The sequence below is a fragment of the Boleophthalmus pectinirostris genome, unplaced genomic scaffold (assembly GCF_026225935.1).
Source record: "Boleophthalmus pectinirostris isolate CB_2022bp ecotype Guang Dong unplaced genomic scaffold, ASM2622593v1 HiC_scaffold_9, whole genome shotgun sequence".
Classification (NCBI taxonomy): domain Eukaryota; kingdom Metazoa; phylum Chordata; class Actinopteri; order Gobiiformes; family Gobiidae; genus Boleophthalmus; species Boleophthalmus pectinirostris.
Window position 1 is genome coordinate 23,656,112 of NW_026571541.1, and position 13,433 is coordinate 23,669,544.

Genomic DNA, 13,433 nt, shown 5'->3' on the forward strand with positions numbered 1-13,433 from the left:
AAGTAGTAGTGGAAAAGTGCACTTATCAAGTACCCTCACTGTTACAATAAAAAATAAATAAATAAAGATATTTGGATAGACTTTATTCATAAACATAAAAATATATTACAGTGAAACTTAAAAAGTAAATTTACTTACATTAAAATGTGTAGTGGTGAGAGTGGCATAAAAGTATGCCAACCAAAATCAAATATTAGCCACTGACAACCTGAGCTGTAATACAAATCTTTAAATTTCATTCAGAATGTAAAAAAAAATCTTAAAAATTATAAAACATGAGGCAATGTTAAGCTTTTTGTAAAAACTTGGGCACACAAATCTCCAATTTAAAACAAAAGTATAAATGAAGCAAAACTAATGTTCCCAGTTTTTGTCCATGTGATAATATGCAATGCTTAAATTGCTACAAACATAAATGATTTACTCTGTATGACACTACAATTTCAATTAAGTGATTTGATAAAACAACCAAATTATTTTGTCCAGTGCTGTCCCACAGGGCTAAAAATAAAATGCATCACACCTTCATCCTGCTCATCATCTGTGGAAAGAAAAGATCTAGTAAATAAACAGTTATCACATTTTAAACATTTTATCAACTTGAGAACAGACTACACCTGCTTCCCGGTTAAACTCACACCAACATTATTTACTATACAGTTAACTTCTGTGGTGGGAGGTCTGTCACATGCTTAACTACCTGTATATGCAGGTTAATGCTGTAACACTGTTGAGGATTCCAGGCAAAACACTAGCCTATTGAAATAGAGACAAGTAGGCAACACCCCGAGGTGAGATCAGTCAGATGTTCTGAGGTGACTCGCCCCCAATATGTATTTTATTTTTTTTAGCAATAGAAACACTATTGAATAAATGCAAACCTGCAATATTTTGTTGTGGAATATGAATTGTCATTGTAATGCTATACAGTGAAACATTTTAGACAAAGTTACAATACACCATAGTGGTAAGCAGGTTTTGGACCCCCACCAAAAAGGTTAGAGTGCACCTTTAAGCCCATGTGATTCAATCAGAGCCTTTAATTGTGAATCCACTCCACTGAAACCCCACAACAATATACACTTACAGTGAGATTTTCCTGAGGTACAATATCACACTCCTGAAAAGTGTTTACATTTATCAAATTGAGTCAATTTCTTATGGCTTTTTAGCTATGCAAAACGCACTACCTTTTAAAACAAAAAGTGATTCAGAGTAAAGTATAGATAGTTATAATTACCATAGTTATAGTTTAAAAGAAATGTACCTTGCGTGCGCTAGCCGTTAGGCCAGGGGACTTTGCAGCCCTAGTGGATACACGTGGGGACTTTCTCTGTCCTTTATTTGCTACCAAAGGGGATTTCTGGCTTCCCAGCCTGCCAGTCCCTTCGACAGGTGTGCGTCCATTTCTCGCAGGAATATTCTCTTGGCCACGACGACTAACTGACTGTGCAGGAGACTTGAGATTTTTGCCTGGTGATTTACGAGTAGAGCTTCGTAGTTTGTTTAGACCCTTCTTTAGAATGTCTTTTCTAGGGTCTTTTCTTGGGGTGTTGTCAATAGTAAACATCATTGACTGCCTCCGATCCGCCTAGAATATATAAAATATTAGGAAAAGAAAAAAAGAAAAACATTGAAAAAAAATAAAAATAAAATACAGGAACTCACTGGACTCAGGGCAGTCTGGATGTGAGGGATTGCTGGACCAGTAACATTCTTATTTTTGGGAGTAAGTGGACGAGGGAAACAGCTGGCTCTAATTTTTTTCTGTGAAAAAGACAAAATACCCCATAAAGGCAGTCCAGAACAGAAAGTAAAATGTACAGCTGTAAAAATTACCTCAGGTGAAGTTGGATGTGTAGTCAGTGTAGATGAAGCTCGCTTGTTTTTTGGGTTCCTGAGAGTGGCGCTGACTGCTTTGGGAATGGCTTGGCCTGGCATTAAGGAGAGCCGTGACTGAGATGTAGCATTTTTACCATTGTGACCCATGTAAGAGAGTCTGTGGGAAGTCAGAGAGTCCTGGAGCTGCCCAGGCATCACAGATGCACGGCGGATAGTCTCAATAGGGTCACCAGTCCTGAGTTCTTCATCAGTGAAAATCAAAGCACTATTGCGAACAGTCTAATGGAAAATAAAAGGTTTGCCGTTAAGTCATATTCCTTCTATGTACTGTGTAATAGTACACCAATTAGTTGGTGTTGAAACTAGAGTCAAACTCACATCAAATTCCAACGGATAGCTGCTCTTCAGATGTGGAAGGCAAGCCTTGTTTCTTGCCTGAATCTCAGCTATTCTCATCCAGTCCTCAGGTCCACCTTCTGGTTCATTCTCTGTTCCAACACAGAATGTACTTGTAGCTAGGGAAGATGGCATAAATGAACAAGTTACATTTACAGCCTTTGAATATATGTTATTATACAAGCAGGTTAGCCTGTGAACACAAGCACAAGTTACCCTGTGAATGGATGGTGCTGCGTCTGTATCCTGGGAGACCGATGAGCTGGTCAGCTTCAGTTGCTTTAGGTGTAGTGAAAAGTTCTGTGGAGATTCCCTGGGCTTTATGGGCACTAGAGAGATTTGGCTGGGAGCGAGCTGAAGTCAAACTGTAGAAAGTTTCATCAGCTTCATTGCGGCCTGGAGTTTTCTACAGATTTAAAAAAAAAAAACTGTTATTGTAAAACAATCTTTAAACCTTAAAATAATGACATGCATGGTCTTTAACAACGTGAATTACAAATAAACATAAGGGTGCATGTGAGTTTCCTCCACCTTTGTCATGGTGATGTTTATAACCTGTGTGGTCCTACGTCTCTTGACAGATGAAGCTGAATTTCTCTTGGCAGACTCCTCTGGTTTGAAGTCTGTAGTAGCCCTGTAATGTCACAATGTATACAAAATCTATCAGTACTTCCTCAACTTTAACATCTAAAAATAGAATAAATAAAAGTTTGGCCTGCCTTACCGGTGTCTTGTGCTGATGGGTGTAAAGTAAAGAGTCTCTAGAGACTCAGCCTGGAGTCCATTGCGTTTGGCTGCTAGGCGCTCTGAACTGCGAACTAGTGGAGTGCTTGCTTCACCAGGTGCAGATAATTTTCTATGAATAATAAAGAAAAACTTACAGCAACTGTCTGGTGTGTTTAACAATGAAAAAATAAATAAATAAAAATTCTACAATTCTCTTAATACCTTGTGTTGTTCAGCGAATCATCTAAAGAGCTCTGGTCCAGGCTGTCAGAGCTCATGCTCCTAACCTTTGTTCTTATAATACCATTTCGCTCTCCAGGAACTTCCAAAGTAAAGGGCATTTGCTCTGATGTCTTCTGCTCAAAGTGGAATTTATTTTGTGCGCGGAGAGCCTTGTCTGCAAAGCTTAGCTGAAATTAAGCAGACAGATGTGCTGTTACTTCACACACTACTGTAATGTGGCAGTATTTTTAGACCATACCTGTGCTTCCAAACTGGCAATCTTGTTCAGAAGTAATTTTTCATTGCTTTGTATTTTATCCATTTCCATTTGTAGAAGCTTGTTTTCCATGGTAACAGTTTTAACTTCACGCTCCTCAACCTCAAGTGATTGTTTCAAATTAGCCACCTCTTCTTCACTTTTCTGTAAAAGCTGCTTCTTGCTATTATAGTGACTCACTGCCTTCTCCATCTATTGAAACAGAAGAAATTGAGCAAAAACACAAACACACAATGTCAGATATTTTCATTCACTAACCTGTGCTTTATAATGTTCCACAGCAGTAGATTTTGCAGAGAGCTGCTCAAGCAAGTCTTTCTTCACTAACTCCGTGTTTTCCATTTTTTCCTTTTCCTTTAGAAGAGTGTCCTTGTCCTCTTTCAGCATTTGCAGCTCCTGCTGCAGTTTAGTCTGGAGCTTTAGGGCAGCATCATTCTCTCTTTCTATGGCCTGCTTGGCTTGGGCCAGTCTCTGGTTTTCTGAGACAGTGACTTCCAGTTGTTTCTCTACAGCAAGTATTCTGGCATGCAGTGCTTCTTTTTCTTTAATAAGACAATCCCTTTCCTTTTGTGTAGATTTAAATGTTTCTTCCTTTTGTCTGAGGACATGGGTATTCATTTCTTTGTGTTGGTTGAGCTCTGTGCTGAGAGACACACGTTCTTGCTTAAGATGATCAATTTGCTGATCTGATTCCAGCTGGCATTTAATTAACAGCTCTTCTTTGACCACAAGTTTATGAGAACAATCATCAAGTTGACCTTTCAAAGTCTCCATACATTGTTGCAAATCATCAATTTGTCTTGAACTTTGTTCTTGTAGCTCTTTAAACAAGTCATCTTTGTGTTTAACTTGTTCTTTTGTTTTGTGAAACAACTCCATCTGTGCTACTGCCTCATCCTTGAGTTTGCCAACATCTTTGTCATTTTCAGCCAACCTGATTTTAATTGCAGATAACTCTGCCTGAACCATCTGATACTGCTGTTTAGTTTTGACCAGAAGCTCCTCTTTTTCTTGAAGATTTATCTGCATCTGACGTTTCTCTTGGTTGAATAATGCCACATCTTTTTCAGCCTGTTCCACTTTAAGATGTAGGCCACAAAGTTCTTCTTGTTTCAGTTGGTTTTCATGCTGTTGTTGCGTTAGTAAAGACTCTACAGCAAGTATTCTTGCATGCAGTGCTTCTTTTTCTTTAATAAGACAATCCCTATCCTTTTGTGTAGATTTAAGTGTTTCTTCCTTTTGTCTGAGGACATGGGTATTCATTTCTTTGTGTTGACTGAGCTCTGCGTTGAGAGACACAAGTTCTTGCTTAAGATGATCAATTTGCTGATCTGATTCCAGCTGGCATTTAATTAACAGCTCTTCTTTGACCACAAGTTTATGAGAACAATCATCAAGTTGACCTTTCAAGGTCTCCATACATTGTTGCAAATCATCAATTTGTCTTGAACTTTGTTCTTGTAGCTCTTTAAACAAGTCATCTTTGTGTTTAACTTGTTCTTTTGTTTTGTGAAACAACTCCATCTGTGCTACTGCCTCATCCTTGAGTTTGCCAACATCTTTGTCATTTTCAGCCAACCTGATTTTAATTGCAGATAACTCTGCCTGAACCATCTGATACTGCTGTTTAGTTTTGACCAGAAGCTCCTCCTTTTCTTGAAGATTTATCTGCATCTGACTTTTCTCTTGGTTGAATAATGCCACATCTTTTTCAGCCTGTTCCACTTTAAGATGTAGGCCACAAAGTTCTTCTTGTTTCAGTTGGTTTTCATGCTGTTGTTGCGTTAGTAAAGACTCTTTGGAATGCATTTTATCTTCAGTGTCTTTCAAAGAAGAGGTTAGTAACTGCATCTGTTTCTGAAGATGCTCATTTTGCTCATACAGAACATTGGACTGCTCAGAGCTCTGTGTCCTCAGCTCCATCATTTGTTGTTCTTTAACACTAATCTCATTCTCTAGCTCCCTGATAACGGCCTGAGAGTCTACAAGTTTTTGCTCAAGCACCTCTTTCTCCTGAGCACTTTTAATTTCTTGTTCAGTAATCATTTGGAGCTGAGTCTGAACCATCTCTTCAGCTTTACTCAATGCTTCGGCCATATTGTGAAGCTGGTCCTTAAGGGACTGCATCTCTTGTTGGTGTATGCTAGACTGACAATCAGTCTTACTTTTTAGTGTAACCATCTGTTCTTCATTAGCACGTAGCTGCTGCCTAAGAGCAAACATCTCATCATCAAATGATGCCTTTAGTTTTTGAATCACATCATTTTCATGTGAAATCTCCATCTCTTTTCTGGCCAGCATGTCTTCTGTAAGCCTCAGCTGTTCTGTAACACTGTTTAAAGAATGATGCAAACTTTGGACTTCGGAACTGAGAAGTTGGATTTCATTCTCAAGCTCCTCTGACCGTTTGAGGTTCTCTTCCTTTAGACGTTCCATCTCTATGGAGGTTTTCCCCTTAAGATTTAATAATTCTTCCTCTTTAGTTTTAATGTTGGCATGTAGTCTCTTGATCTTCTCTTCAAATTCAGACACCTTTGTCTGCAGTCCCTCCACCTCCTGCTGTTTCAGGGCAAAGTCATTTTCCTTTAAACATAAATCCTCTTCTGCCTTTCTAAGCCGAGATGTGAGAGACTCCACTTGTTGCTGCAAGTTATTTGTTTCCCTTTTTAAGAGGACAGATTGCTCAAATCTTTGGTTTTCTAACAAGCTTATTTGTTCAATCTTTGTTTCAATTTCAGCTTTTAAATTTTTTATCATCTCTTCAGAAAATGATAACTGTTGCTGCAGAAGTCCTTTTTGATGAGAACTTTCTTCTTCCAGTTTCATCAATTCACTCTGCTTTATGTGGACCTGTTGCTTTTCTTCATTCAAAGAATCACACAAACCATTGATTTGACTTTTAAGAGCACAGATTTCCGCTTGCAACCTTTCTGACTGTATTGCGTTATCTTTTTTAACCTCAATTAGTTGCTCATCTTTGACGTGAAGTTCCTCTTTAAGTGTCTCAATTGTCTCTTTACAAAGTACAATATCATGATTGAGACCCTCAATTCGCTCACTGCTTTCTTTATTTGTTTTACTGAGGAGATCTTTTTCTCTTTGCAGTTCCTCTTCAGTGTGTGTTAGTGATGTTTTAAGGTTGTTGACTTCATCTTTTAATGACTGGATGTTATTTTGAAGAACCTCCTTATCTTGAGATTTTTCCAGCAGCAATTGTGAAAACATTTCTTCTTTGGCTAGACTTTCATCTTTGGCTTGTTGATGCATTTCAGTTAGTAGAGCTATCTTTTCTGTGAGTCTGCTTACTTCTTGAGCTTTATCAGCCAAAAGATTATTAGCAGTATACAGCTTGGTCATGAGATCTTTAACTCTTTCCTCAGTTTGAAGAAGAAGATCTTCTTTTTCTCGTTTCCTTTCCTTCAGTTTTTCAATTTCTTGATTACATGACTCAATTTGGACTTGTAACCTTGTGGTCTGTTCATTTTTCTTTTGCTCAGCTTCTTCCAGTTGAAGTTTAAGTGCAGATATTTTCTGTTGCAGAACTTCTCTCACCTCTGTCATCTCTTTCTGGAGGTTTCTTACCGCTATATTCTTTGACTCAATCAACTGACCAATTTGGTTCTGTTGTTGCAGTAAAAGTTCCTTCTGGTCAGAAATGTCTTGCTCACGTTCCTTTAGTTGCTGGGTCTTGGCCTGTGCCTCCTCTTCAATTTTCTGAAGAGAATTTGTGGTGTTCTCCAATTCATCAGTTAACAAGCTGATTTTGTTCTCCAGCAATTCTTTCTGCCAATATGACAAAAAAGGATATAGTCAAATAAATGTAACTTTTTTTTTTTTTTTTACACAAATTAACAGATAAATGGTTGTAGTTCATTATCATACCTCCACTGAAACAAACATATTGTCACCTTCCTCTTCTTGTGTGGATCTGCTTATTTTATCTTCTAAACAGGATATCTTTCCTTGAAGGATCTCAATTTGTTCTGCAAGAAGTTCCTGTAAATGCAGGATATTGGCACTTATTTGCCACTTCATCTTGGACTACACAGTCAAAAACCTTTTCCATACCTTTTGTGCCCTTGCTTCATTAAGCTCTGATTGCAAATTGCTTACAGTACTTCTCCACTCAACTTCATTAGAAGTTTGGGTCTCTGTCAGTCTGTCAACTTCCGCCTTAAAAATCGCCAACTGAGAAGACACTGTTGTCATCTAAAAGAAAAACAGATAAGACCAAGTCCCATTCTTAATAACTTTTTTAAGTACTGAACTTTTTAAAGTCGTTGAAACCAGTTACCCGCGAAGACAGCACACCATTTTCTTCAGCTAGTTCATCTACTTTGCGCTCCATCAGTGCAGTATTACCCTTGAGTTCTTTATTCTGCCTCAGTACATCATTAAAGCGTGACTGCAACCTAAACTCATAAAATAGAAAAATTGTTGACTAGTATTGCACATCCATGATGCAACTGAAAATTTATGCAACTTGTAAATTGCAACCCAATTTAGGCAACAGAGCTTACATGTTATTCTTGTTTTCCAGCTCATCAATTTGCTCTCTTGCAGTTTGTTCACAAGCACCTTGGTCCTTCTTTAGTTTATCCAAACAATGCTGCAGCTGATTTATTTGGGATTCTAAAATGAAATAATTCAAAGTTAAAATGTAGAAAAGTTATACTTTAAGAATGCATACTATAACCTACACATTTAGGCTACCTCTTTGTGCCAAAAGTGCCAGTTTGCTGGAGAGTTCCTTTTCCAACCCATCTCTGTAATCCCGGTCTTGTATTAATTGACGTTGCAGCTTCCTCATCTGAAATATGGGTGTGTTTATAATGTCTTGTATAGGTGAACAGCTGTAATGAAAATATAATAATTAGTATGTATATGAAGTGTGACGATTGTTTGAAATGGGTCAAAAGCTTGACAAAAACCTGGCTGAAGACGATGCTACATTTTGCAAGTCCAAAAATTTGACTTTTTGAGAACGACCAAAGAGAGGGGACTCATCCTCATCGTATACTGATGATACACTGGATACTGAAGTGGAGCTTGATTTATCAAAAATATCACGGGACACAGGCAAGTCTAAAAGGAAAACAACTGTCAGTTTAACCTGCAAAGGTTTACAAAAAATTAAAATAAAATTATGTCTTACAACGTCTAGACAGATAGGCATCAAGTCCCGGCCTCAAAGAGACGCTTCCTTCACTCTCCATCACATAAGTAGCAGTTAAGCTTGCTATCTGATTCTAAAAAGTATAACATTTAAATGCTTTTTTTTGTCATTCCAATGACAATAACAAATATTTTATTTACTTAAGAAACAAGATCTACCTCTACGTCACAATCCAGGGTCCTTAGGGTGCAATGGTCATTCATCATGTCATGATAAACGAGCAACAAAAGGACCTAAAATAAAACATAGCATAGCACTTAGGCAAAACAAAAAACAGCAAATATAAATTTCTGACAGAAAAAAAAGATGTATATTCAATTTACCTTTGCAATTTCAATTGTTATGTTGCTGCCATCTTTAATAGCGCTCCATACAATTGGAGTCCCATTTAGTGCATTAAATCTGCAATCTCCTGTGATTAAAAAAAGTTCAAGATCATGAATAATGTGGGGTAGAGTAAAACTTAACTTTTTCTATTCAATTTATATGTTATACTAGACTCAAAATGTTATAATTGGCGACCTTTGAACATACAGTTATTGTTACAATTTATTTACAGCATGTTCAATGCAGTACTAGAGATGGGGCTTCTTTTTACATCTTCCAAAGTAATATTTGTGCAGTTCTTAGGGTAATTGAACATTTCACACCATTTGACTAATAAATGTAAAGATTGACACAGTTAGTGGGATATTCCAGAATATGTGAAGATTAATTTTAGTCAATGTCGCCCGCCCCTAAATGTAAATGCGCAGACCAAAATTACTTACTTTCAATAAAGTCAGAAATAATCTTGAAGCGATCATCAATACAATTTCTCAGGCAGGGTATGGACTCTCTTTTTCTACGAAGACAGAGCCCAAACAGAGCCCCCCCCCCCAAAAAAAAAAACAGATTAGTTTTGACGTGTCTAATTAACAATGAATAAATGAATGCAGCCAAGTGGTTTACTTACAGGAGATAGACCAGTTTGAGTAAGATCTCCCCATTTTGTAAATCTTCAACGTTTATGTCAGTTTCAGCTTCTCCGTCTGTGGTTATTGTAGCTTTGACCTGAATATAACATTGACGAAATGTAAAACTATCGAAACATTTATGTTAGGTTAAATGCTGTGAGGTCTTACCCAGCTAAGGAGAGCTTTAACGCCCAAATTCATTTCGACCTCTCACCCCAATGGACTGCAAAAATGACACAAAAAAAAATTAGACAATTTACTCAACAAAATCTACTGATGCATCACTTCGTACGCTATTAGTGAATCTGCAGGTAAGGATAAAGAGACAGATAGTATTAAAGCTCATATTATCATTTAGCGTTAGTAGTAGTCCCGTATTTTGTGTAAACGCTAGCTAACTGTGAATATAAAAACTGGAACTTTTACCGATAGGCTAATGAGCTACTGTTATTGTTGATAAAATAATAAACTTACCCAAAACAAAGTACTAAGCCACCTTTCCGACCTGTTTCTAATCAAGCAAACAACAAAACGACGTGTAGTCAACGTCCAACTGTGTACATGGAGTGGGCGAATACACCGGGAAAATTCAAAGTTTAACCAACCAATCACATGCGCTTCTTCCACTACTTCTGAAAATGCTTCACGATGATTGATCCCAACGCCGGAAGTCAGTATATTAACGCTAGATATTTATTTTTTTTATTTTTATTTTTTAAAAAGATGGTCTGTCTCTTGTGTGCATGCGCTCAGTAGAGAAATGACGCTAAAGTAAAAGTAAATAATTTAGATTAGGGTTATGGTAACACATTTTTAGTATAATAGTATAGTAACAAACAGCCAATTCCAGCTGCCTCGTTCTGACTGTAAAGTGCATGCAAAGTAATATGGAGTTGAACTTTTTCATTACAATTTCATCTTGAAGACTTTCACAATTTGACTTGTAACAAACTAAGGAAAAAAGGATTCTGCAAACCATCAGAATTCCCCAATTTTGCTTTGAGGCCTATTGGCTTTACCACCCTCTCTGGAGGCTTTCAGAGCAGAGGCGCATTCTTATTAGAGTGCATTAGAATTCCCAAAATACTATTGTAAAGAGTACCCTTGCACAGCATGTATTTTAAGTATTTTAATGAATCAAAAAGGACAACCAAAACATAGATTTTTGGTGCTATAGTATAATACAAACATCAGATTACAGAACTTGTGGCTGAAAATTGTCAACAACCCATTGCAAGAAAATGCAGATTGAAACATTGAACAGTCAGAGATCATCCCTTTAAAGACAACAAGCCACACCATGCTTATTGGTGATGTATAGTAAACCCCTAATCTCAGTATTAAGAGAAAAATTACATTTGAACTCAAATAAATAGTCTCAAAATGATGGTATTATGTTAAAATTGTTCAAAAACACTCAAAAAACACTGCTACAATGGTTAGTTGCCATTCTTATTCAAATTAGAATCTGCAGGAAAACGCTACCAAAAGCAGACCTGATTTAAAATCATTTTCTCACATCTGCTTAGAGTTTACAAAACAGTAACTTTATTACCATCTGTGCATTCGATCATTTTTCTCAGTGAAAAACAAAAGTACAAATAGGGCACACATCAGCTCTCTCTGTACCTCTATAACAAACCTTGTTCTCATATACATGCCCTGAAAGTTTGATGTAGTGACATTTTTGTCTCCTAATTTGATTCAGCAACGTCAAATTGTATGAATCTTCCCTTGTCCCATCAAAGACAGTACAAGAGTAGTCTCAAATACAATTGCAAGACTATTCATGGGTTCCAACTTACTGTTATAGGTGGCATTTTGAAGACTGTCAAAGATATATTTTTGATACATTGTAAATTGCTTTGGCAACAGCCCTTTTACATTCTGAAACCAATGGATGAGTGGAATTACAATTCAACATATGGTCAAGCTGGTTGAATCATTGTTTTTTTGGCTGTAGCACTTTATGGACTTTATGTGTACAGGGGTCCTGACATGGCATAGAATAAGGTGAGAAAACTGAATGTACGGATTTCCACATACTTATATTTAAATGCTATAAAAATCTTCATTAACAGAAAAATATATTTTTCTATCCTCACTGCTTTATGGACACAGCAAGACATTGTTGAAAGTTTTAGTTTAAAGTCCCATTGTTTTTAATTATAAACATGTGAGTCAAACCAGAATGCTTGAATTCTGAGCAGGTGGATAGGAGTGTTAAGCCATCATTATCTTTATGGTACTATTAAGGAAAACAGCACACTACCAAATAGTTTTGGTACTGAAAGTTACTGAAACCTATTAAATAAGTATTTTATTTTAAGTGTTACATTGTAGCTATCATGATGACATTGTCCCACATCATAAATTATGGATACAGGTGTATAATTTATGGTGTATCTCACCATAATCTAGATTTGCAGATGGTTAATGACCAAAGGCATATAAATCATTGTTTAAAAGAAGTAAAAGAGTCAGAACTACAGTGAGTATAATGGAGGGACAATGTGTGAATGAGATCAGGGGATTGCAAACTGGACAACCAATTCCTCTTTAGCATCCACTTTGATTTGAGAGATTGCACTGTAAGCATAAGCGGCTATTTTGGAAACCTGCAAAGAAACAAAATGGTGTATCAACAGTGCAAATTGAAATGTATTAAACAGAACATGATATATATCTAAATACATATGTGTGCATGTGTAATGTGTATTTACCTGCTGAACATCTGAATATGGCACCAGGTCACTTGCAAGCACTTGGTGTGGTTGACTGGTAAGGGAGGGAAGTGTGAGGGCCTTTTTGGGTGGTAAACTGCTGCCCAACACAGCCAATTTTGTGCTACAATATAAAATTGTGAGTTAATTCTTAAATAGAAAATTATAACACAATTATTCAAAATTATTATGCAAAAAAATTGTTTTAAAGTATGTGTACCTGTACTGCCGTGCTCTATCCATGTATTCATGTGGTTCCATCATATGCTGATCAGCTGCTGAGACATCAATGATGTTCCTGAAGGCAAAACAGCTGCTTTGTTTGGGATCATGATATAATTACTGTCACAAAATGAGAGATTTTCCTACTGTGCAGTCTTGGTGAGGATGGAAGTGAGGAGGGCCTGCTCATCTGTACGTGCTGAGGGGACACTTGGTGTGGTCCAGTCTGTTCCATTTGGAGATTTGCTAACAATATTACTTGGTGGTATCAGGTGTTCTTCTTCCTAAAAAGTGTTTAGAAAAATGACAAAAACACATGATTTCAGAACAAGGCCAGAGCTAGAATACTTGAAGTTATAGTACATTGTTGCAGAATACTTATGCAAAGCAGAAGGATACACTAATATGAGGAATTGTTTAGATGACGTCTCTGTTTACCTCAGTCTTTCCCGAGGGTTTTAACGAGCTGATGCTGTAATGTGCAAACGTTTGAAGTGTCCACTATCTTAATGATTACATTTATAAATCACATGCGAATACACTGTACTTACTTGTTAACGTGGATTGTTATGCTATAGCTCTAGCATGATACACGCTAACAGCTAGCTTACCTCCTCTGTGGGCTTGTCTTCGCTGCTGTAGCAGCAACCCATGGCAGCGTCCGAGGGGAAAACTACTACACACACAGAAATAACCCGTGTGTGTGGACCCCAGTAAACATACAACGTGTGAGTAAAATTATTTTAGATTCATGAAAAAGTAATAACTGTCAAAGCAGCTTCTTGGACTACAAGGAAATCACATGACACCAAACACAAGAGCACAACAACCACTTCCGCTTTTGAGAAGAGTCATGTGACAGACGTGTTCTTTTAATATGGAAACAAGCACAG

The 13,433-nt window shown here is 37.1% G+C and overlaps 2 protein-coding genes across 4 annotated transcripts; both read right to left on the reverse strand.

Moving 5' to 3' along the window:
* Positions 1-62: 62 nt before the first annotated feature.
* Positions 63-10,208, reverse strand: numa1 (nuclear mitotic apparatus protein 1). 3 transcript variants are annotated; one of them, XM_055147728.1, is made up of 25 exons: positions 10,070-10,208; positions 9,764-9,818; positions 9,595-9,692; positions 9,410-9,483; positions 8,963-9,051; positions 8,798-8,872; positions 8,619-8,712; positions 8,395-8,548; positions 8,177-8,316; positions 7,984-8,095; positions 7,758-7,875; positions 7,532-7,672; positions 7,346-7,459; positions 3,722-7,246; positions 3,446-3,655; positions 3,187-3,374; positions 2,963-3,094; positions 2,794-2,872; positions 2,455-2,644; positions 2,221-2,357; positions 1,840-2,121; positions 1,669-1,767; positions 1,268-1,591; positions 1,088-1,120; positions 63-541 (listed from the first exon to the last, which is right to left on the reverse strand). In XM_055147728.1, exons 2-25 carry the CDS (start codon positions 9,794-9,796, stop codon positions 518-520), a joined length of 6,465 nt encoding a protein of 2,154 aa, XP_055003703.1. In that variant the 5' UTR covers positions 9,797-9,818; positions 10,070-10,208; the 3' UTR covers positions 63-517. The 3 variants fall into 3 exon arrangements, with proteins under 3 accessions (XP_055003703.1, XP_055003702.1, XP_055003704.1); XM_055147727.1 differs by having other exon boundaries at positions 2,770-2,872; positions 10,070-10,207; XM_055147729.1 differs by lacking the exon at positions 1,088-1,120 and having other exon boundaries at positions 2,770-2,872; positions 10,070-10,206.
* Positions 10,209-10,709: 501 nt separating this feature from the next.
* Positions 10,710-13,386, reverse strand: lamtor1 (late endosomal/lysosomal adaptor, MAPK and MTOR activator 1). Its single transcript, XM_055147737.1, has 5 exons — positions 13,152-13,386; positions 12,688-12,824; positions 12,539-12,616; positions 12,319-12,442; positions 10,710-12,213 (listed from the first exon to the last, which is right to left on the reverse strand). The coding sequence occupies exons 1-5, from the start codon at positions 13,191-13,193 to the stop codon at positions 12,121-12,123; spliced, it is 474 nt and encodes a 157-aa protein (XP_055003712.1). The 5' UTR covers positions 13,194-13,386; the 3' UTR covers positions 10,710-12,120.
* Positions 13,387-13,433: the final 47 nt, after the last annotated feature.

Coding starts and splice junctions, on each gene's coding strand:
- numa1 (XM_055147727.1), bottom strand. CDS start 9,796: ATGAATTTGGGCGTTAAAGCTCTCCTTAGCTGG. Junction 8,873..8,962: donor TAACAATTGAAATTGCAAAG/GTAAATTGAATA, acceptor GTTTTATTTTAG/GTCCTTTTGTTGCTCGTTTA. Junction 8,096..8,176: donor GGCACTTTTGGCACAAAGAG/GTAGCCTAAATG, acceptor ATTTCATTTTAG/AATCCCAAATAAATCAGCTG.
- lamtor1 (XM_055147737.1), bottom strand. CDS start 13,193: ATGGGTTGCTGCTACAGCAGCGAAGACAAGCCCACAGAGGAG. Junction 12,617..12,687: donor ATCCTCACCAAGACTGCACA/GTAGGAAAATCT, acceptor TTTTGCCTTCAG/GAACATCATTGATGTCTCAG. Junction 12,214..12,318: donor CATATTCAGATGTTCAGCAG/GTAAATACACAT, acceptor GTTTCTTTGCAG/GTTTCCAAAATAGCCGCTTA.